The sequence below is a fragment of the Salmo salar genome, chromosome ssa29 (genome assembly GCF_905237065.1).
Source record: "Salmo salar chromosome ssa29, Ssal_v3.1, whole genome shotgun sequence".
NCBI classification, from domain to species: domain Eukaryota; kingdom Metazoa; phylum Chordata; class Actinopteri; order Salmoniformes; family Salmonidae; genus Salmo; species Salmo salar.
In genome coordinates, this window is record NC_059470.1 from 27,511,865 (window position 1) to 27,535,775 (window position 23,911).

Below are 23,911 nucleotides of genomic sequence, written 5' to 3' on the forward strand. Positions count from 1 at the left end.
CCAGTGATTGCACCTGGACTCAGTCCATCTGAAACTGAAGGAGAAAATACAGAGTATCAGTTGTATTGTTTAATGTGATCCTGTGACTTACAGTGAGGGGAAACAGTAAAAGTAAACTTTGTACCATCAGATAGTTTATCAGGTGTGATCTGCAGGTAGGTGAGGATCAGGTGTGTATCTCTGGCAGTAGAGAGTTCACAGCTGTAGGTCCCCTGGTGGACCATGGTTAACTTGTGGAGCTGAAGGCTGCCAGAGTCAGACAAACTCTGAACCTGCTCCGTCCACTGGTCATCAACCTGCATCTGAGGTGTGCCATTGGTGTAGCTGGAGGTGAGGATGGTGTCTGTCTGGTTGAACCTCCAGGTGAGGTCAAAGGTCAGGAGGTCAGACTGAGAGACACTGCAGAGGATGGACACCTCACTGCTTGGAGGACCCTGGACCGGATCTGAAATGATGTCATGAGAAACAGCCTTTTTAGCTTGATCTTTGTGTATTTTATCTCACAATGATGTCTTGTTTTTGTACAGTTTGCAGGCAGATAAATATATTGATGTATTTATTCATTGATGTATGAATTGATTGATTAATAGGTTGATTAATTGATTACCTTGCTGTTTCAGGGTTGTTGTCCTTTCTACTGTCCCAGAGGTCACGGTACAGATGTTGGTTCGGTCTCTGCTAAACTGTTTTGTGCTGGTGATGTCATAGAGGCCCCGGTCATCCACCTTGATGCTGGTGGAGTTCTGGATGGTTCCAGGGTCAAATGAAAGGTCAGAGGGGGGTCAGTGGACCAGGTGAGTTTAGGCTCGGGGTAGATACCTGTAGAACTGCAGGTGATGATGTCATCTGATAACTGTATGTCCACCAAGCGGACTGGAGCTGCAACAAAGTAGACATTACACATGGAGCAGCCATGAAGTGATCATCATAGACAGACAGACAGACATTCCGTACCCTCCACTGCTATGTTAACGCAGGACTCCTTGTTGCCTTTAATAGTGCTGGTGTAACACTTGTATCTGCCCTGGTCCTGGAGTGTGATCCCTCTCAGCAGTAGTGAAGCGTTTCCTTTGGGGATCTGGTCATTGAACAGGGCTGTTCTCCCTCTGTAAGGCTGGCTCTGCTGTTTGAGCTGATCTGTACTGTAGTAGTAGGAGTGGATGGTGCTCAGGTTCTTGTCTTCTGGTTTCTGCCAGTGGATGACTTCCTCACTGTCAGGCTGGAAGCTGCAGGGCAGGACACAATCCTCTGAGAACACACAGGTTACATGGACGTCTGCAAGTAAATAAACACACACGTTAAATAAGCATCTGGACCAGAAGGGATTCATATACAGACTCCTATACTCCCCAATAGTCAGATACCTTGGTAAAGTGAGTAACCTGTTATTATTATTAATATTAACCTGAGTCTAATCTCTCATTGTGGTCTTCCTCGGTCCTCCACCCGCCCCCCTCCACACCGACAGCACCTAACCTCTAACTAAAATCACAATCTAAAGTAAAGACTCCGGTCAGACCTGAATGACTACACTTCCTTCATGCCTCTAATCATACTACACACCCATTCAGCAATCATTTACATTGTTGAACCATCTTAGCCTGTCCTGTCTGTTAAGTTGAATCACTGATCTTCCATTAGTTGTTCAAACATTCACAGAGAGACGTTGATGAGACCTCATAGTCAATCACATGATGAATCATACACACTGTGTATATGAAACATTAAGGACACCTGCTCTTTCCATGTCATAGACTGACCAGGTGAATACAGGTAAAAGCTTATTGATGAAAGCTAATTGTTCCCTTATTGATGTCACTTGTTAAATCAACTTCAATCAGTGTAGATGAAGGGGAGGAGAAAGGTTAAAGAAGGATTTTTTAGCCTTGAAACAATTGATAAATGGATTATGTATGTGTGACATTCAGAGGGTGAATGGGCAAGACAAAAGATGTAAGTGCCTTTGAACAAGGTATGGTAGTAGATTCCAGGCGCATCGGTTTGTGTCAATAACTGCAACGCAGCTGGGTTGTTCACGCTCAACAGTTTCCCGTGTGTTTCAAGAATGGTTCACCACCCAAAGGACATCCAGCCAACTTGACAGAAATGTAGGAAGCATTGGTGTCAACATGGGCCATCATCTCTTTGGAATGCTTTTGACCTGTTGTAGAGTCCATGTCCTGATGAATTGAGGCTGTTCTGAGATCAGAATGCTGGTTTGCTGCCCAAATTGGTACACTCAGTGTTCAACACTTTGACTTAGGGTGGAAGTGGCCAAAGATCAGTACGCACAACAGGAAAAGTCTGCTCTTGAATTAATTTGTCAGTCTTCTGTAATGACCATGTTTATGATCTACAGTAATTCATGTTTCAGAGAAACTTGTTTTACAGTTATATGGTATTTTTCATATGAATTGGAGTCTGCTATTGTAATCTGGTTAGGTAGAGGTTTCACCACATTGCTTACACCTATTAAATGCTCATACTACACTAGAGCCTAAGGTGTGTCTAGGGACTAGGACTACGTAGGACTTCTTTTGGAATGGAATATTTTGAAGACAGAAGGTAAAGACAGATGAACTAAGACAGAATGATGATGGTTGTTACTCACCTCCCCCATCTGTGGATGTGACAGTCCACAGCAGAATCACACCATCAGACCCCTTAATGTCATGGAAACCAGTCCCCAGGCCATCTCCACAGAGACCAGACCACAGTGTTATCGTCGTGGATACTGACTCCTCTCTGTCAGAATCTAGTAGCTGTGCTGTCACTCTTCACCAAGTCCAGTTTGTCAGAGTAAAGTGCCCATTCCGGTTTTGTGTTGGTATGTGACTGGTATGTGAATGTACAATCCTTAGGAGTCAGCCTAGTTTCACTCTTCAAGAGCAGTGCCATTGGTAGACCAAGTTAAAGGGATAGTTCACCCAAATGACAAATTGGTTTCTTTAACCTGTAAATAGTCTATGGACAAGGTATGACAGCAATTCATGCATTTTACATTTACGTCATTTAGCAGACGCTCTTATCCAGAGCGACTTACAAATTGGTGCATTCACCTCATGATATCCACATGCTTTGGTTTAGTATCTTTGCACTGTTTCAACATGCTAATATTTTAAGTGTCAAGTTTTTGTCACGTGCACCAGTACAGTGCAATACCTTTCTTGCCAGCTCTTTTCCCAATAATAACGTAATCAATATCAATATACAGTATAGTACCATAAAATAAAGTAAAGTAGACCAAAAACACATGAGAAATAGAAATAAGAAGAACATGAGAAAGTATACAAGCTACAGTATATACACGGTCAGTTCCAATACCATATTTACAATGTGCAGGGATACTGCAGTGGTAGGGGTAGATATGTATAGGGGTAAGGTGACTTGGCCTCAGGAGTAGCAGCAGCTTATATGATGATTGGATGTGTGTGTGTGTGTGTGTGTGTGTGTGTGTGTGTGAGAGAGAGAGAGTGTTGAGTCCTGTGATAGTCAGTGCAAAAATAAAAGGGTCAATGCAGATAGTCAGTGTAGCCATTTTGTTAGCTATTTAGTCTTATGGCGTGTGTGTAGTGTGTGTTAATATATCAGTACTGTGTGGCTGTGGACAGGTTTCTCCTGTGTGGTAATAATCATCATGTAGAGTGAAATGGGTCTGAAAACACACTCCTGTGGTGTAGGAGGACCTGGTGTGTAATGTAATGTGCTGCCTTTCAGTTTGTCATCACAACACAGTGTGATGTAGGGGCTCAATGGCCTCTGATACACCACACACACACACACACCCTATAATGTCCATGGAATGTCATTCAGACTCTGTAATGCACCTGTTACGCACGCCTCTCGGAAGAGGGAACGCCACACCCTGCTACAACTCAACTCTCCGTGGTGTGAAAGCGGTATGGACTGTAGGTGTGAGTAAGGATGACAAAAGGCAGAGAATACCGTTTACAGGGAATTTATTCCTTCGCACGGTAAGTTTCCCCTTTTCCCCAAACTTACCGTGCGAAGGAATAAATTCCCTGTAAATGGTATTCTCTGCCTTTTGTCATCCTGTAATGCTGGCTCTGCTGTTTGAAAGTAAATATCAAAGCCCCCTCTCCTACCTTACCTGCCTACCCACTACTTACCTAACTAGCACCACCTGGTGCACTAACCAAAATACAGGGGACGGTACGCCCAGCTCTTTCCTAGTGTGCATAGACAGTAAACTACTACGGGTAATGTATGCCCGCGGGCCTGTTTCCTAAGCACTCCCTAGGTGCCTTCCCCTTCCCCCCTGGCAACAAATGAAACATAATATCACAAATGTAAGTACCGTAAATTCCGGACTATAAGCCGCAACTTTTTTCCCAGGCTTTGAACCTCGTGGCTTAAACAATGACGCGGCTAATATATGGATTTTTCCCGCTTTCAATTAAAAAAATTAAAAATAAAAATACACACATTCTGTGACGTGCTCAGTTTTTTGGCGGCATGAAGCTTTCATTAGACCAATGAAATTGCCGAACGGGTTACGGTCAAACAACTTTTTTGTTTACTGTTTAGATTAAATCGAGCACTCTCAAACTTCCCATCATTCTGATTATGGTAGTAATTTTGGTCACCCTCATCATGGCAAAGACACGGAGAAATGCATATGATGCAGCTTTCAAGTTGAAGGCGATTGATCTGGCTGTTGGAAAAGGAAATAGAGCTGCTGCACGGGAGCTTGGTCTTAATGAGTCGATAAGACGTTGGAAACAGCAGCGTGAGGAATTGATTCAGTGCAAAAAGACAACTAAAGCTTACTGCAAATTTTTTGTTACAAGCCGTGTTTCGTTAAAGCCTATTTATTTTTGTTACAAGCCGTGTTTCGTTAAAGCCTGTGTAAAGTTCATTTGTTTCAATGTACCGGTAGGCACCTGCGGCTTATAGACATGTGCAGCTTATTTATGTTCAAAATAATATATATTTTTTAATTCAGTGGGTGTGTCTTATATTCAGGTGCGCTTAATAGTCCGGAAATTACGGTAAGCAATTCCAATAATCAAAACCACAGTTCTATTGGCGCACACACATACCTCAAATCAGCAGCTACACAATACTTAAGTAAACTCTGAACAACACAGAATTAACCATCAGCCTTCTCTCTCAGCAATCATCTCGCTCTTTCTGATCAACAGAACACTGGTTTATATAGCTGGAGAAGGAGTCTAATGGGATACAGCTCTCCAATTAGCAATGGGGCGTGGTCAGCTCTCCAATTAGCAATCAGCTGCTTGGAGAATGTCAGGAAGCCATTTCCTGAAATACATACATGAAAATATATAAACCACAACACAGAAACTGGGGAACGTAACAGCACCAGACAGCTTTCAAAGACCAGGCATTATTGACTATTTTTGACTCACTTATCCAAATGTTAACTTGTTATGGATAGTTGGCAGTATTTTCACAGCCAGATAAAAAACGTACCCGATTTAATCTGGTTATTACTCCTGCCCAGAAACTAGAATATGCATACAATTAGTAGCTTTGGATAGAAAACACTCCAAAGTTTCTAAAACTGTTTGAATGGTGTCTGTGAGTATAACATAACTCAAATGGCAGGCCAAAACCTGAGAAGATTCTGTACAGGAAGTACCCTGTCTGACCATTTCTTGGCCTTCTTTGTCATCTCTATACAAAACAAAGGATCTCTGCTGTAACATGACATTTTCTAAGGCTCCCATAGGCTCTCAGAAGGCGCCAGAACGTTGAATGATGACTTTGCAGCCCATGGCTGAAAAACAGTAGCGCATTTGGTAAGTAGCTGATCTGAGAACAATGAGACGGGTGCGCGCGTGAAGAGTCCATTTTAGATTATCAGTCTTTGAACGAAAACAACGACTCCCGGTCGGAATATTATCGCTATTTTACGAGAAAAATCGCATAAAAATTGATTTTAAACAGCGTTTGACATGCTTCGAAGTACGGTAATGGAATATTTTGAATTTTATTGTCACGATACGCGTTCGCGCTTTACCCTTCGGATAGTGTCTTGAACGCACGGACAAAACGCCGCTATTTGGATATAACTATGGATTATTTGGAACCAAACCAACATTTGTTATTGAAGTAGAAGTCCTGGGAGTGCATTCTGACGAAGAACAGCAAAGGTAATCCAATTTTTGTTATAGTATATCTGAGTTTGGTGAGTACCAAACTTGGTGGGTGTCAAAATAGCTACTCAGAATATTGCAAAATGTGCTTTCACCGAAAAGCTATTTTAAAATTGGACACCGCGATTGCATAAAGGAGTTCTGTATCTATAATTCTTAAAATAATTTGTTTTTTGTGAACGTTTATCGTGAGTAATTTAGTAAATTCACCGGAAGTGTTCGGTGGGAATGCTAGTTCTGAACGTCACATGCTAATGTAAAAAGCTGGTTTTTGATATAAATATGAACTCGATTGAACAAAACATGCATGTATTGTATAACATAATGTCCTAGGAGTGTCATCTGATGAAGATCAAAGGTTAGTGCTGCATTTAGCTGTGGTTTGGTTTTATGTGACATTATATGCTAGCTTGAAAAATGGGTGTCTGAATTTCTGGCTGGGTACTCTGACATAATCTAATGTTTCGCTTTCGTTGTAAAGCCTTTTTGAAATCGGAAAGTGTGGTTAGATAAAGGAGTCTTGTCTTTAAAATGCTGTAAAATAGTCATATGTTTGTAAAATGGAAGTTTTCGGATTTGAGGAGTTTCTATTTCGCGCCACGCCCAATCATTGGATATTGGAGCGGTGTTCCGCTAGCGGAACGTCTAGATGTAAGAGGTTAACCTCTTAGTGACCACTTAACACGCGAATCCCGTTAGCGGGATTGATTTGACAACAGCCAGTGAAATAGCACAGCACTAAATTCAAAAAACAAAAATCTCATAATTCAAATTTCTCACACATACAAGTATTATACATAATTTTAAAAGATAAGATTCTCGTTAATCTAACCACAGTGTCCGATTTCAAAAAGGCTTTACGGCGAAAGCAAAACATTAGATTATGTTAGCACATCACCTAAACAAGAAAAGCCAAACAGCCATTTTGCAAGTAAGGAGAGGCATCACAAAAACCACAAATACAGCTAAAATGAATTACTAACTTTTGCCGATCGTCATCAGATGACACTCCCAGGACTCATTGTTAGACAATACAAGTATGTTTTGTTATATAAAGTTCATATTTATATCCATAAACCCCATTTTACATTGGCGCGTGATGTTCAGAAAATGTATTGCCACCCAAAACTTCTGGTGAATGAGCACATCAATTTACAAAAATACTCATCATAAACGTTGATAAACTTCCTGGTTGGATTTTTCTCAGGATTTTGCCTGCCATATGAGTTCTGTTAAACTGTTTGAATGATGTCTGTGAGTATTAGAAACTTCAGAGTGTTTTCTAACCAAATCTACTAATAATATGCATATCCTACCTTCTGAGTCTGTGTAGGAGGCAGTTTAATTTGGGCACATTTTTCATCCGAACGTGAAAATACTGCCCCCTATCCTTAACAGCCGAAGGGATATGGACCAAATTACCCATGGTTATGAGGGGCTTACAACCCTCAGAAGTGTCCATATAGCACTCCCTACTCGGCCTGAGTAGTAACCACCAATTGGGCGCCGAAGGGCTATGGACCAAAGTACCCATGGTTCTGAGGGGACCACAACCCTCAGAAGTGTCCATATACCACTCCCTATTCGGCCTGTGTAGTAACCACCAATGGCCTCTGATACCACACACACACACCCTAAAATGTCCTTGGAATGTCATTCAGACTCTAATGCACCAGACAGCTTTCAAAGACCAGGCATTATTGACTCACTGATCCAAATGTTATGAGGTGTAAAACAGAGGTTTGGATTGGGGTTGAGCAGGCAACATGAAGCAGAAGCAAACAAAGACTAGTAAAGTGAATGTATTTAATGTTCACAGTATAATGTGGAATGATCCAGTGCTATTATGGCAGTACTTTTCTTCTCAATATCAAAACATAAGGACAACAAACATTCACAGATAACCAAATCAACCAACAGAAAGAAAATATCTGCCTTGTGCGACGTCCACTGTGAATAAGGCATTGCTACTGTATTGCTGCTATCGCTATTAGCCCAGATAGCATATTTGGTTCATTGGAAGTTGTGGGAACCTACGTTTTTGGTTTCCCATTGGTTCTGGTAATAAAACCAAAAGTTAAAACTGGAAGTTATTAAACGTTCTGAGAATGGAAGTAAAAAATGTGCCTGTTCTTGGAACATATTTTTTTAGTTTCCAGGGAGATTCTGAGAATTTGTCTATGGTTCCCTAAAAGTTTTATTAACATTCTGAGATCAGAAATAGTAGGTTATTTGAAGATAAGACCCATGGAAATGCATTTATCATGCGAACACACAGATTTTTTTATTGTGGCATGGCATCAATGAGATTCAACCTGATGATCTTCTGCTCTCTATCCATGGAATTATTCCACTGAGCCACCAGGATGGAGCTACCATGCTGTTTTTTTTAACTCATACAAAGCTGTTCATTTTAGTCTATTCAAACAGACCCTATTTCAAAGGAAACAAGCACTCATTAAGATCAGGTGTGGCCAATTAGTGGGCGCAGCCAACACACTTAACAAGATAGAGAAGAGTTTTGTTGATGCTGAGAACAGAATGTATGTGTTTTTAAATAACATTCTTTGAATGTTTAATGTTTTTTCAGTTTTTATGGCAAGATTTCTTAATGTTCTGAGAACATGACTTTAAATAGAACCATAAGGAATCCTGTAGTAAATGTTATGCTGAAGTACTGAAATTGCCACAGAAGAATGTTGTTTCTTAACGTTCTCTGAACAAATTGAGAACATGACTGGATAGATCCATGAGGAAACCTGTGGGAGACTTTATGGGAAGGTTGTATAACCCAATCAAAACCAATAGTCACTACCATTCTCTACTAAATGTATAAGAATTATGGTGTGTTAATTGGCTCAATAGAGGCTGACTATGGTTGTTATCATCATCACAGCTTCCCATTCTGTTTCAGGTAACTTATTGTTCCTGCTACTATAGCTCCTCTCTCTTCAGAGAGAGTCTGGGACTTCCAGAGGGATCATGTTACATACAGGTAAAGATCACCTGCATTCATCAAGGTGTGGCTGTGATGCTACAGTAGATATACTCAGTATCACAGTGTAGCTACTTCCTCCCGCTATAACAAAATTAATTCACACACACAATAAAATAAACTGAAACTTTAAAAACTAGGTCCCGCAATCAATCAACTACTTCTCCTAATAATGTATTGTAATTGATTGATTAACATGCCAGCAAGTTACTTCTGATGGTGAAACAGGTCCTTTCCTGTCCATTCAGTGTGTGTTGAGGATGACGGGCCTCTCCAAGACACAAAGATGGTGAATGACATACTGTCACTGAATAGTAACTATACCTGTTCGGATTTTTCGTTATTTAGCCCTCCGAAAAGGCTCACCAGGAAGCACACAATGTCATGACTCGTTTGTCCTTTAATTTTATTTTAAATCAAATGACCACAGGTCATAAACCTGAAATAAACAAATAATGACAATATATTATATTATTCAAGTAATCTAATCATAATGTAAATAATGAAAATCAAATAAGCCTGCAACACCATGAAAGATGTGGCGAATCTGGCTTAAAACAGCACCGACTACATCACATTTACATTTTTACATTTACGTCATTTAGCAGAAGCTCTACTGGTACGTTCCTGAGGAAGAGCGCTCATCACTTGCTGGCACAGCCGGGCTCTTTGCTTCTTGCAAGTGATGCACCTGTTGACCACCTTCACTGTCCTCTGACCTTGCACAACCCAGGCCTTTTAGTGTGCAGCAGTGTGGCAGCCACCCCTTCATGATTCGCTTCATGAGCTTCCCTCGCAAGCAAGGCCCCCAGCCACGACCGGAACGGGATTAAAAGGTACAGCGGTTCCGTCTTCATTCCAAGACTGGACTCTACCACCACAAAGTAAGAGTCCATTGTTGTCATCTTTCATCACAACAAAGCGGTTTAAGGTCGTATCCTGAAAGTTCACGCCGTCTTGGGCTGCAAGGGCTAGGTCTTGGAAAGCCGCTGTTCTCTCTCCCAGACAGCCTGGGGCCCCTCACCTCCCGGTTTGCTGAGCTCGAGGCTTGGTAGCTTGTCCTCAGCCAGGATTCTGCCGCTCTTCGAACCCAGGCGATCGTTACACACAATTTAGACAAGCTACTGAATCGTTCGGGCCCGACAAGGCGCACTAGAGCCACACCCCAGGGCTTCCTCCTTGGCCTCTCTACTGCTGGAGTTGGACCTTGGTCTTTCATCTGCGGTCGCGGTGCGGAGTCTTGCAAGTCTGCCCCAACATCAATATTGCTGCGGCCTGAGAATTTTTCTGCCTGAGACCTGGTGACTACAGCTGAGAACGCTCTTCTCTGCAACCTTTTAACGTCATCAGCCACGCTGATCACCATCTCACTGGCCGTCTTCACAGGCCACTCAGCCTCAGGCCAACTCAGGAACTCTGGGCCTTGTTGCCACTCTGACCCTTCATCGAGTTCCTCAGGAGTTGCTCCCCTTGTGACAATGTCTGCTATGTTCAGGTTGCCCTCAATCCACCTCCAGTCTTCCACTGGTCCAGCCTTCTGGATCTCTCCGATGCGGTTAGCGAAGAAAGTTTGGTAGCCATAGCTATCCTTGTGAATTGCTCCCAGGATTGTTTGGCTATCCACGAAGTGGACCCAGTGTGCGAACTTGATGCGGCAGTGCATTACAACGTATTTTCTCAGGCGGATCGAAAAGACAGCACCACATACCTCTGCCTTAATCACGTCTCCTTTCTGGTTGAGAGGGGTAAGCTTTGCTTTTGACTCAACCAGCCTCACTACGACCCCATTCTGCGTCTCCCAACGGCGATAGAGCACCACGCCGTAGGAAGCCTCACTCCCATCTGAAAACGTGACTCCCATTGGATAGCCTATGGCTCTAGTTGGTGTGAGGCTTCTTTCGAACCTGATCTGGGCAAGTCTCACATTCTTCGAGGACTCTTATGGAAGCCTCCCGTAGTTTGGTGAGTGGGTCATCCCAAGTGTCCGTAACTGGACTGCTTATACTCGCTTCTTGGTAAGCTTCTCTCACAAGCATCACCCCTTTCTGCTTTGCGGGTGTGGCAAGACCAATGGGGTCGTAGAATCCAGCGATCTGGCTTAGCAGCATCCGACGGGTCAATGGGTTTGGAGTTTTAACTCTGACTTCCTCTTCGCGCAAATCGACTCCTGTTCTCATCTTTCCTCTCTTCTTTGAGAAATTTACAGAGGTCATCACACAAAGATTGTAGGTCTCTGGTTCATAGCCGACTCCAAGTGCTTTGCTCTCTTTGTCCCGCATCTGGTTGGGTAACACCAGCGTTTTGGGCACACTCACAGTTGTCTTACTGATACTGGCATCAGTTGTGGTTGCGGACCTCCCACTTTGGCCTGATAAGACCCATGGCTTAAGGGAGAAGCCTCCAGCCTTTAAGATCTTTCCCACTCCTTTGTTGATTTTCTCCAGTATCTGCAAGTCATTGTGGGACGTCAAGATGACATCCACATAACTATCTTCTACCACAACTCTGCGCTCCTCAACCATGGCTGCAAACTGGGGCAGGTTGGCTGTTTCTCTCATTGCCACCTGGGCGATACAACCAGCAGGTTTATCGCCAATGTTGACCCTGACGACAGCAAAGACTTCGATCACCTCCTCAGGATTGTCTCTCCAGAGGAATCGATGGAGGTGTACTTCTTTGTCTTCTAGCCAGACAGTAGTACATTTTTTTCACATCGGCCAGGGCGGCGTACAACCCAGTCCTGAATCTCAGAAGCACGCCCCTTATCTGATTTAGGACATGAGGACCCTTGTACAGTAGATCATTTAAACTTATTCCCATGAATTCTTGGCTACTGTTCTAGACAATACTTACAGGGGTAGTGGTTGAGTGAGGATTAGGAGCAACTAAATGACTGATATACCACTTAGGTCCCTTCCAGCTATCGATTTCCTCCTGGGTGATGTTGCCCGGCAGCCCCTCTTGAGACCATATCGTGGATTTGCTCTCTGTACGCAGCCTTCCATTCCGGCTCTCTCTCCAGTCGTTTCTCAGTGTTTAAAAAGGTCGCTTCCACTGCACGTCGATTGTCAGGCAGCGTTGTGGGGTCTCCTTTCCACGGGTAAGCTGCGTCACAGTGAGGGGATTCGCTGTGCTTGTCAGCTTGCATGTAGGTGAGACATTCCTTTATTTTCTCCAAGTCTCTTTCCTCTCCTAGGGTAATTTCCTTGCCTCCAGGGGGGCACCTACCGCATCTGCAGCCACCACACTGAGGATCACAGGCGGCGCCAATACTGTCCCACTTGAACCATGCAAAAACGTATTTGTTGGTAGTTGCAGTGTTTCGGAGGATTGCGTCTTCTTCTTCCACCGAAACTCCACTGGGTCCTCCCGTCTTCACGAGAATCTCTTTGTACGCCCTTGAAGCTGTTCTCATTGACCTAGCGACATGTGTTTTAGACCTGTGCACTGCTAGGTCTATCACTTCAGAGGTCAGGATGCGTTCCACCAACAGTCTTCCCAAGGGGACCATCCCAGAGGACGAGGTCTCCAACTACTGTGACTGGCTGTGGGACCAGGCGACCCCCCCTGTGGCTAATCAACAGGTCGATCTTTTCGGGCCGGACCAAGTCCTTGAGTTGAACATTTGGAAAGAACTTCTGCAGTTGCTGTGGCGTGACAGCTTGGTTCACCTTCGCAACATCTTCCAAGCCGTAACAGAGGAGTTTGTGCTCTGCTATTGTACCTCTGGGAGTTTTTACTCTCAGCCTCAGGTTATACTTCATGGTAGTAATGGTTTTCTCCATCCCTCCAACACCTTGGACAATCAACTTAATGTTCTCACCATTTAGCTTCAGACGCTCTGCTGCTTTATTAGAGATATAATTAGTATCTGAAGCGAGATCAATCAACGTACCGACTAGCTGGCCAGAGTTTGTCGTCACATCCAACAGCATCATTATGACAGGGCACTCTTTTGGCTCACAACCAATGCTAGCACACACTTTTGTCGTGATCTTATTTGAAAAGGCTTCTTTGAACTCTGCTCGCAGCTCTGGAGAAAGTTTGGCAAGGAGCTCCTCCTGTTTGTTGGTTAGTCCAAGCCCCCTTTTCGCCAAATTTGCATCGCTCTGCTCTCCGCTCTTTTCCTCTTGATCTCTGACTTTGGACAGAGCAAGTAATTGTGGTCTGAAGAGCCCTCTTTCTGACAGTCATCCTTTGAGCATAGATACTTTTGTATGAAGGCGCAAGCACTTAAAGCATGCTCCTGCTCTCCTAAGCTGAGCCTTCTTGCCTGTCAGATTGAGCTTCTTGAAGACCTTGCAGGCGAACAGCCTACCTCCGTGCTCGTTGTCTCCACATGTGATGCATGAGCTTGGTTGAGCGCCCTTTAGGGTGTTTCCTGATGTGACTCTGGTGAATGCCCTCCTTTCTTTTTTCTTCTCGCTCGACCTCTCAGTATTGTCCGCCGGGCTAGGCTGTAGCTGGTCTAGCTCCTCGAATGTCCTCCTGCTTCTTCAAGTATTGCAGTAGACAGTCAGTGGTTGCGTGGTGAAAACCCGCTTCCAGGGTCATTTTTGTGTGTTAGCTTCCTGACTCCCTGAAAGAAGTGGTTTTCTTTCAATCGACTGCACAACCACTCGGTTCTTTACAGCATCTTCCTCCCCTAAGACTTGTAGGTCACGAAGAGCACTCCACGGCTTGAATCAGTTCGATTGTCTTCCTTTGATGGGGCAAAGTCCTTGCACTTCTTGTGCAATCAGCAGCACTATTTTTGGCTTATTTCCGTACTTGTTGTCCAGGAGCCTGAACACGTCGTTGGCGGATCCACAGCTGGACAATGAGGTCCCTCTTGACTTTTTCATCTAGGCTTCCCAAGAGATGGAATTTTCTCACATTTTCCAATCCATGAGGGTTTCCCAGATGTTGCAAGTCCTCCCATTCAGCTTTCCAGCGGTAGTAATCCCTCATATTACCAGCAAACATGGGCAAGCGTGCACGTTCTAGGCTGATCTGGGGCCTGTAGTTGTAAGTCCCAACTGGCTCCTCCTGCTCCACAATTTTCACTTTTCCCCGTTTCTCTTCGTCGCCGGATTGAGAACCGTCTTTCCATGCCCACTCATCCCACAGTTTTTCACGCCTTTTCTTCAACTTCCGGATCTGGTCCTTTGACTCTGTTGCCTTGGACCGAGGGTTCAAATCTTTCCACTCATCCAATCCTCGTTCGAAGTTGTTGACCTCCCGTTCCAGGTTCCTATGAATCAATTCACATTCCCTCCTGGTCATATGGTGGTGATCGGTGTCCTCGGCCTGGTCCATGGCTGATCCAGCCTCTTCAGTGAGGGTGGTAATTTCCACCTCAGCGAACCTTGTCCAGAAGCTGATCAGGATGATTTGTTCAGTTTCATCAAACTTAGTCACATTCTGCTGTTTTTCCGTCAATGTTTTCCACCTTCTTTTTGGCTTCATCATCGTCCACTTCTCTCAGGGCCGTGGCATACTCAAACCCTGCATCTGACTCTGGAGTGATCCACTTTAAAGTTCCTCCACTCACTTCTCATTTCACTTTCCCCCAGTGCACTAGCTCTGGAGGTGAGGTAATTGGCTCTTCTAGTGAACGCAGTCTGGGCTGCTGACCGCTTCTGTTTTAGCCTCTCCAGCTCCTCCTCTGATGCTGCCATCTTGCCAACTTTTCTAGCGTTTAACTCAAGCTCAAGTGTTTTCTGCCAACTGGGTTTTAAGTAGTCCTTTAACTGTAGACTGTTAGGGTTTGACCAACTATTTGTTTGCATAACGTATATAATATAACTAAGAAGCTATGCTATAATATAAAGTTTATACTCTATATGACAAGAGCATACTGCTGTGTGAGAGGAAGGGGCTCATGGGATGGTGAGTCATATGGAAAGAATGCAGATGCTGTGAATCAGGGATGTGGAAGAGCTTGTTAAAAGATAAGGGCAGGATATGGGTGAAATGTATATGCAGAGGGGTGTCGGGTTTTAGAGAACTGTGCAGTCACAAGATAAATCGACTGCCAAAGATAATAACTACGCCCGGCAACAGGAGGCGTCTCGAGGTTGGGACCAACCTGCACGCCAACGATAGGATGAGTAAGTTTAAACCACGCTCATCCTCCCTCTGACAGTTCCCGCTCACTGCGGGCCTATCTCTGTCAGAGTATTTAATGAAAAGCAAAGGATGTGTAACTCAGTTCTGTCTGCCCTGCGTGGTGACACAGCGACCCCATATATACGAACCACATATTTACCATTCAAGTGTTTGCATTAAGTAACTTCTGATTTCTTTGTACTTTAATATGTGCTGACTATTTTGTTCTGATACCAGATTCGAATTGACGCGACCTAACAAGACTCTATCCTCTTCTTGGCTTTCACTCATTAATGATTTGCCTAATAAGTCAGCAGATGAGCAGACAGCTTTATGGGTGGACTGTTTGCTTATCAGAAGTTAGTCTCGTGACGAATGTTCTAGCCCTTCCATTATCCATGTAAAGGAGAACCGGTGGTTTATGACTGTTTGGATTTTTCATTATTTATCGCTCCGAAAAGGCTCACCAGGAAGCACACAATGTCATGACTCGTTTTGTCCTTAATTTTATTTTAAATCAAATGACCACAGGTCATAAACCTGAAATACAAACAAAATGACAATATATTATTCAGATATTATTCAAGTAATCTAATCATAATGTAAATAATAAATCAAATAAGACTGCAACACCATCAAAAATGTGGCGAATCTGGCTTGAAACAGCACCGACTACATCACCCAGAATGCCCAGCGCCAGAGGAGCATGCGCACAGTGACTGCCGTCACAGGTTGCTATGGACGCTGTCACAGGACACAGAACCCATGCCACCGCATGCATCGTCCAAAGGATTTACACACGCACAAACGCAACATAATGCGGCACTCCACCATGGATCACCGAACCAAACCACCGCTATCACCACCGCTACCAGAAACCAGCAGAGTGCTCCGAACAATCAGCACAATGCAAATGGGTGATAATAATAGCCTAATGCTATATAGCATCTGGGTCGCTGAGCTACCGCACCCAGCGAGCTACAAGTTACTTCCGGCCAACTAACACCGACACAGTGAGGTAAACTTTCAGTGCACAAACATATAAGTGACTTAAACATTAATGCTAGACTGAGTAGTTCGCAGTTACATACCGACGGGCTGTGTGCTCCTGATGATTGTCTGCGGTGAAGTGATTACCAGGTGTTGTAATTTAAGTCTCTAGTGAAGCTGCGCATGCGCACATAACGTAACATATCTGAGCATCTAAGAAACTTAAAGAAATCACTCGTTCCCCATTTAATTGAACACATCAGACCCATTTGCTAATCTTTTATCTATATATATATATAGACCACAGGTCAGGTTATATATATTTTTTATTTTCCTGAGTGAGCTAGAAGTCTCAACAATACCTGATACAGGAGATACACATTGGTAATTTCACATTTTACTTGCAAAACATTGTTTTTTGATGTCAAAGATGGGTTTGTTCCAGAAACAACCCCTAGCCACTACCCCCCGGCTAGCCACTACCCCCCGGCTAGCCACTTCATGGAGATCTGAAAGGAGTGGACAGGTGTGTAAGCAATATGATTATAGCTACACCTTGCCTTTTGTTGGTGAAAGTGTTAGCATTGCCTATATGCAATTGGACAATTATCTAATTGTCACCTTTCCTCTTTGTCCTCCCCTTAGTCAATGTTATCTCCTTCTGTCTGAGGCATTAGTATGGTTGATGTGGCTGATCCCTCTTCTCCTTGACCTTGTTCTTGTCTTTCTAGTCTTCCTCTCTTTCTTCTCCATTCTGAAGTGGTATTCCACTCTGACCGTTTTCATTTGGACCATTTGTATTTGCTGGAGGGGGATAGGTGAGTTTAGGGTGAGTTAGCAGGATTCAGACACACAAACAGCTAGTATGAGTTAATAAATGTAACCATAAGGACATGAATATTCCGTGGACGTCTACCTGCAGAATTGGGGACAGAACTTCTGCATTGGGGCAGAAAACCTTGAGATGGGAGGCAGTAAAATTGGAGAAACTGAAAGCTGTTCATTAAAAGCCACCAATGTAACCCTCCTCTCTGTTCATCAGGAGGTGGTTGTGTTAAATGGTTCAACAGATTATGATGTCATCATCGTAACTTACCTTTCAGCAAGGAACATATCACTACTGCTATAATCACTGCTGCTGCTGATGCCACTATAACAGCAATTCTACCTGGAAAATAAAGATGAGCAGTTTTTTTGTTGAATGTGATCCTGTGACTTACAGTGAGGAGAAACAGTAAAAGGAAACTTTTACCTCTTGATTGTTGACCAGGTGTGATCTGCAGGTAGGTGAGGATCAGGTGTGTATCTCTGGCAGTAGAGAGTTCACAGCTGTAGGTCCCCTGGTGGACCATGGTTAACTTGTGGAGCTTAAGGCTGCCAGAGTCAGACAAACTCTGAACCTGCTCCTTCCACTGGTCGTCAACCTGCATCTGAGGTTTGCCATTGGTGTAGCTGGAGGTGAGGATGGTGTCTGTCTGTTTGAACCTCCAGGTGAGGTCAAAGGTCAGGAGGTCAGACTGAGAGACACTGCAGAGGATGGACACCTCACTGCTTGGAGAACCCTGGACCGGATCTGAAATGATGTCATGAGAAACAGCCTTTTTAGCTTGATCTTTGTGTATTTTATCTCACAATGATGTCTTGTTTTTGTACAGTTTGCAGGCAGATAAATATATTGATGAATTTATTCATTGATGTATGAATTGATTGATTAATAGGTTGATTAATTGATTACCTTGCTGTTTCAGGGTTGCTGTCCTTTCTACTGTCCCAGAGGTCACGGTACAGATGTTGGTTCGGTCTCTGCTAAACTGTTTTGTGCTGGTGATGTCATAGAGGCCCCGGTCATCCACCTTGATGCTGGTGGAGTTCTGGATGGTTCCAGGGTCAAATGAAAGGTCAGAGGGGGGGGTCAGTGGACCAGGTGAGTTTAGGCTCGGGGTAGATACCTGTAGAACTGCAGGTGATGATGTCATCTGATAACTGTATGTCCACCAAGCGGACTGGAGCTGCAACAAAGTAGACATTACACATGGAGCAGCCATGAAGTGATCATCATAGACAGACAGACAGACATTCCGTACCCTCCACTGCTATGTTAACGCAGGACTCCTTGTTGCCTTTAATAGTGCTGGTGTAACACTTGTATCTGCCCTGGTCCTGGAGTGTGATCCCTCTCAGCAGTAGTGAAGCGTTTCCTTTGGGGATCTGGTCATTGAACAGGGCTGTTCTCCCTCTGTAAGGCTGGCTCTGCTGTTTGAGCTGATCTGTACTGTAGTAGTAGGAGTGGATGGTGCTCAGGTTCTTGTCTTCTGGTTGCAGCCAGTGGATGACTTCCTCACTGTCAGGCTGGAAGCTGCAGGGCAGGACACAATCCTCTGAGAACACACAGGTTACATGGACGTCTGCAAGTAAATAAACACACAGGTTAAATAAGCATCTGGACCAGAAGGGATTCATATACAGACTCCTATACTCCCCAATAGTCAGATACCTTGGTAAATTGAGTAGGCCCTTTGTTTATATCAGAGTGTTATTAAGCTGTTATTATTATTAATATTAACCTGAGTCTAATCTCTCATTGTGGTCTTCCTCGGTCCTCCACCCGCCCCCCTCCACACCGACAGCACCTAACCTCTAACTAAAATCACAATCTAAAGTAAAGACTCTGGTCAGACCTGAATGACTACACTTCCTTCATGCCTCTAATCATACTACACACCCATTCAGCAATCATTTACATTGTTGAACCATCTTAGCCTGTCCTGTCTGTTAAGTTGAATCACTGATCTTCCATTAGTTGTTCAAACAATCACAGAGAGACGTTGATGAGACCTCATAGTCAATCACATGATGAATCATACACACTGTGTATATGAAACATTAAGGACACCTGTTCTTTCCATGTCATAGACTGACCAGGTGAATACTGGTCAGCTTATTGATGAAGGCTTATTGATCACTTATTGATGTCACTTGTTAAATCAACTTCAATCAGTGTAGATGAAGGGGAGGAGAAAGGTTAAAGAAGGATTTTTTTAGCCTTGAAACAATTGATAAATGGATTATTTATGTTTTACATTCAGAGGGTGAATGGGCAAGACAAAAGATGTAAGTGCCTTTGAACAAGGTATGGTAGTAGATTCCAGGCGCATCGGTTTGTGTCAATAACTTCAAAGCGGCTGGGTTGTTCACGCTCAACAGTTTCCCGTGTGTTTCAAGAATGGTTCACCACCCAAAGGACATCCAGCCAACTTGACAGAACTGTGGGAAGCATTGGTGTCAACATGGGCCATCATCCCTTTGGAATGCTTTTGACCCGTTGTAGAGTCCATGCCCCAATGAATTGAGGCTGTTCTGAGATCAGAATGCTGGTTTACTGCCCAAATTGGTATACTCAGTGTTCAACACTTTGACTTAGGGTGGAAGTGGCCAAAGATCAGTACGCACAACAGGAAAAGTCTGCTCTTGAATTAATTTGTCAGTCTTCTGTAATGACCATGTTTATGATCTACAGTAATTCATGTTTCAGAGAAACTTGTTTTACAGTTATATGGTATTTTTCATATGATATGGAGTCTGCTATTGTAATCTGGTTAGGTAGAGGTTTCACCACATTGCTTACACCTATTAAATGCTCATACTACACTAGAGCCTAAGGTGTGTCTAGGGACTAGGACTACGTAGGACTTCTTTTGGAATATAATATTTTGAGACAGACAGAAGGTAAAGACAGATGAACTAAGACAGAATGATGATGGTTGTTACTCACCTCCCCCATCTGTGGATGTGACAGTCCACAGCAGAATCACCATCAGACCCCTTAATGTCATGGAAACCAGTCCCCAGGCCATCTCCACAGAGACCAGACCACAGTGTTATCGTCGTGGATACTGACTCCTCTCTGTCAGAATCTAGTAGCTGTGCTGTCACTTCACCAAGTCCAGTTTGTCACAGAGTAAAGTGCCCATTCCGGTTTTGTGTTGGTATGTGACTGGTATGTGAATGTACAATCCTTAGGAGTCAGCCTAGTTTCACTCTTCAAGAGCAGTGCCATTGGTAGACCAAGTTAAAGTGATAGTTCACCCAAATGACAAATTGGTTTCTTTAACCTGTAAATAGTCTATGGACAAGGTATGACAGCAATTCATGCATTTTACATTTACGTCATTTAGCAGACGCTCTTATCCAGAGCGACTTACAAATTGGTGCATTCACCTCATGATATCCACATGCTTTGGTTTAGTATCTTTGCACTGTTTCAACATGCTAATTTTTTAAGTGTCAAGTTTTTGTCACGTGCACCAGTACAGTGCAATACCTTTCTTGCCAGCTCTTTTCCCAATAATAACGTAATCAATATCAATATACAGTATAGTACCATAAAATAAAGTAAAGTAGACCAAAAACACATGAGAAATAGAAATAAGAAGAACATGAGAAAGTATACAAGCTACAGTATATACACGGTCAGTTCCAATACCATATTTACAATGTGCAGGGATACTGCAGTGGTAGGGGTAGATATGTATAGGGGTAAGGTGACTTGGCCTCAGGAGTAGCAGCAGCTTATATGATGATTGGATGTGTGTGTGTGTGTGTGTGTGTGAGAGAGAGAGAGAGTGTTGAGTCCTGTGATAGTCAGTGCAAAATAAAAGGGTCAATGCAGATAGTCAGTGTAGCCATTTTGTTAGCTATTTAGTCTTATGGCGTGTGTGTAGTGTGTGTTAATATATCAGTACTGTGTGGCTGTGGACAGGTTTCTCCTGTGTGGTAATAATCATCATGTAGAGTGAAATGGGTCTGAAAACACACTCCTGTGGTGTAGGAGGACCCGGTGTGTAATGTAATGTGCTGCCTTTCAGTTTGTCATCACAACACAGTATGATGTAGGGGCTCAATGGCCTCTGATACACCACACACACCCTATAATGTCCATGGAATGTCATTCAGACTCTGTAATGCACCTGTTACGCACGCCTCTCGGAAGAGGGAACGCCACACCCTGCTACAACTCAACTCTCCGTGGTGTGAAAGCGGTATGGACTGTAGGTGTGAGTAAGGATGACAAAAAGCAGAGAATACCGTTTACAGGGAATTTATTCCTTCGCACGGTAAGTTTCCCCTTTTCCCCAAACTTACCGTGCGAAGGAATAAATTCCCTGTAAATGGTATTCTCTGCCTTTTGTCATCCTGTAATGCTGGCTCTGCTGTTTGAAAGTAAATATCAAAGCCCCCTCTCCTACCTTACCTGCCTACCCACTACTTACCTAACTAGCACCACCTGGTGCACTAACCAAAATACAGGGGACGGTACGCCCAGCTCTTTCCTAGTGTGCATAGACAGTAAACTACTACGGGTAATGTATGCCCGCGGGCCTGTTTCCTAAGCACTCCCTAGGTGCCTTCCCCTTCCCCCCTGGCAACAAATGAAACATAATATCACAAATGTAAGTACCGTAAATTCCGGACTATAAGCCGCAACTTTTTTCCCAGGCTTTGAACCTCGTGGCTTAAACAATGACGCGGCTAATATATGGATTTTTCCCGCTTTCAATTTTTTTGGGGAAATTGCCGAACGGGTTAGAGTCAAACAACTTTTTTGTTTACTGTTTAGATTAAATCGAGCGCTCTCAAACTTCCCATCATTCTGATTATGGTAGTCATTTTGTCACCCTCATCATGGCAAAGGAAATGGAACTGCTGCACGGGAGCTTGGTTTTAATGAGTCGATGATAAGACGTTGGAAACAGCAGCGTGAGGAATTGATTCAGTGCAAAAAGACAACTAAAGCTTACTGCACATTTTTTGTTACAAGCCGTGTTTCATTAAAGCCTGTGTAAAGTTCATTTGTTTCAATGTACCGGTAGGCACCTGCGGCTTATAGACATGTGCAGCTTATTTATGTTCAAAATAATATATATTTTTTAAATTCAGTGGGTGTGTCTTATATTCAGGTGCGCTTAATTGTCCGGAAATTACGGTAAGCAATTCCAATAATCAAAACCACAGCTCTATTGGCGCACACACATTCCTCAAATCAGCAGCTACACAATACTTAAGTAAACTCTGAACAACACAGAATTAACCATCAGCCTTCTCTCTCAGCAATCATCTCGCTCTTTCTGATCAACAGAACACTGGTTTATATAGCTGGAGAAGGAGTCTAATGGGATACAGCTCTCCAATTAGCAATCAGCTGCTTGAAGAATGTCAGGAAGCCATTTCATTAAATACATACATGAAAATATATAAACCACAACACAGAAACTGGGGAACGTAACAGCACCAGAAAGCTTTCAAAGACCAGGCATTATTGACTACTATTGACTCACTTATCCAAATGTTAACCTCTTAGTGACCACTTAACACGCGAATCCCGTTAGCGGGATTGATTTGACAACAGCCAGTGAAATAGCACAGCACCAAATTCAAAAAACAAAAATCTCATAATTAAAATTTCTCACACATACAAGTATTATACATAATTTTAAAGATAAGATTCTCGTTAACCTCTCTTGGGTAGGGGGCAGTATTTTCACGTCCGGATAAAAAACGTACCAGATTTAATCTGGATATTACTCCTGCCCAGAAACTAGAATATGCATATAATTGTTTGATATGGATAGAAAACACCCTAAAGTTTCTAAAACTGTTTGAATGGTGTCTGTGAGTATAACAGAACTCATATGGCAGGCCAAAACCTGAGAAGATTCTATACAGGAAGTGCCCTCTCTGACCATTTCTTGGCCTTCTATAGCCTCTTTATCGAAAACAGAGGATCTCTGCTGTAACGTGACATTTTCTAAGGCTCCCATAGGCTCTCAGAAGGCGCCAGAACGGGGAATGATGACTCTGCAGTACCTGGGCGAAAAACAGTAGCGCATTTGGAAAGTGGTCGATCTGAGAACAATGACACGGGTGTGCACGTGCATGTGAAGACTCCATTTTCTTCTTTCAGTCTTTGAACGAAAACAACGTCTCCCGGTCGGAATATTATCGCTATTTTACGAGAAAAATTTTAAACAGCATTTGACATGCTTCGAATTACGGTAATGGAATATTTTGACATTTTTTGTCACGACATGCGTCTGCGCGTCACCGTTCGGATAGGGACCTGAACGCATGGACAAACGAGGATATTTGAACATAACTATGGATTATTTTGAACCAAAACAACATTTGTGGTTGAAGTAGAAGTCCTGGGAGTGCATTCTGACGAAGAACAGCAAAGGTAATCCAATTTTTCTTATAGTAATTCTGAGTTTAGTTTACGCCAAACTTGGTGGGTGTCAAATTAGCTAGCCCGTGATGGCGAGCTATCTACTCAGAATATTGCAAAATGTGCTTTTGCCGAAAAGCTATTTTAAAATCTGACACCGCGATTGCATAAAGGAGTTCTGTATCTATAATTCTTAAAATATTTTTTTTTGTGAACGTTTATCGTGAGTAATTTAGTAAATTCACCGGAAGTTTTCGGTATGTTTGCTAGTTCTGAACATCACATGCGAATGTAAAAAGCTGTTTTTTGATATAAATATGAACTTGATTGAACAAAACGTGCATGTATTGTATAACATAATGTCCTAGGAGTGTCATCTGATGAAGATCATCAAAGGTTAGTGCTGCATTTAGCTGTGGTTTTGGTTTTTGTGACATATGCTAGCTTGAAAAATGGGTGTGTGATTATTTC

At 43.2% G+C, this 23,911-nt stretch overlaps 1 protein-coding gene across 1 annotated transcript in view; it reads right to left on the reverse strand.

Moving 5' to 3' along the window:
• The window catches only part of LOC106594497 (V-set domain-containing T-cell activation inhibitor 1), a 43,227-nt gene that overhangs the window by 454 nt on the left and 18,862 nt on the right, over nt 1-23,911 (reverse strand). Inside the window, exons 3-5 of the mRNA XM_045710592.1 lie at nt 18,303-18,623; nt 17,954-18,227; nt 17,315-17,791 (exon numbers count right to left, since the gene is read on the reverse strand). Of these exons, the coding sequence (XP_045566548.1) occupies nt 18,118-18,227; nt 18,303-18,623 (431 nt within the window). The 3' untranslated portion in view covers nt 17,315-17,791; nt 17,954-18,117. The remainder of the gene's footprint in view (nt 1-17,314; nt 17,792-17,953; nt 18,228-18,302; nt 18,624-23,911) is intronic.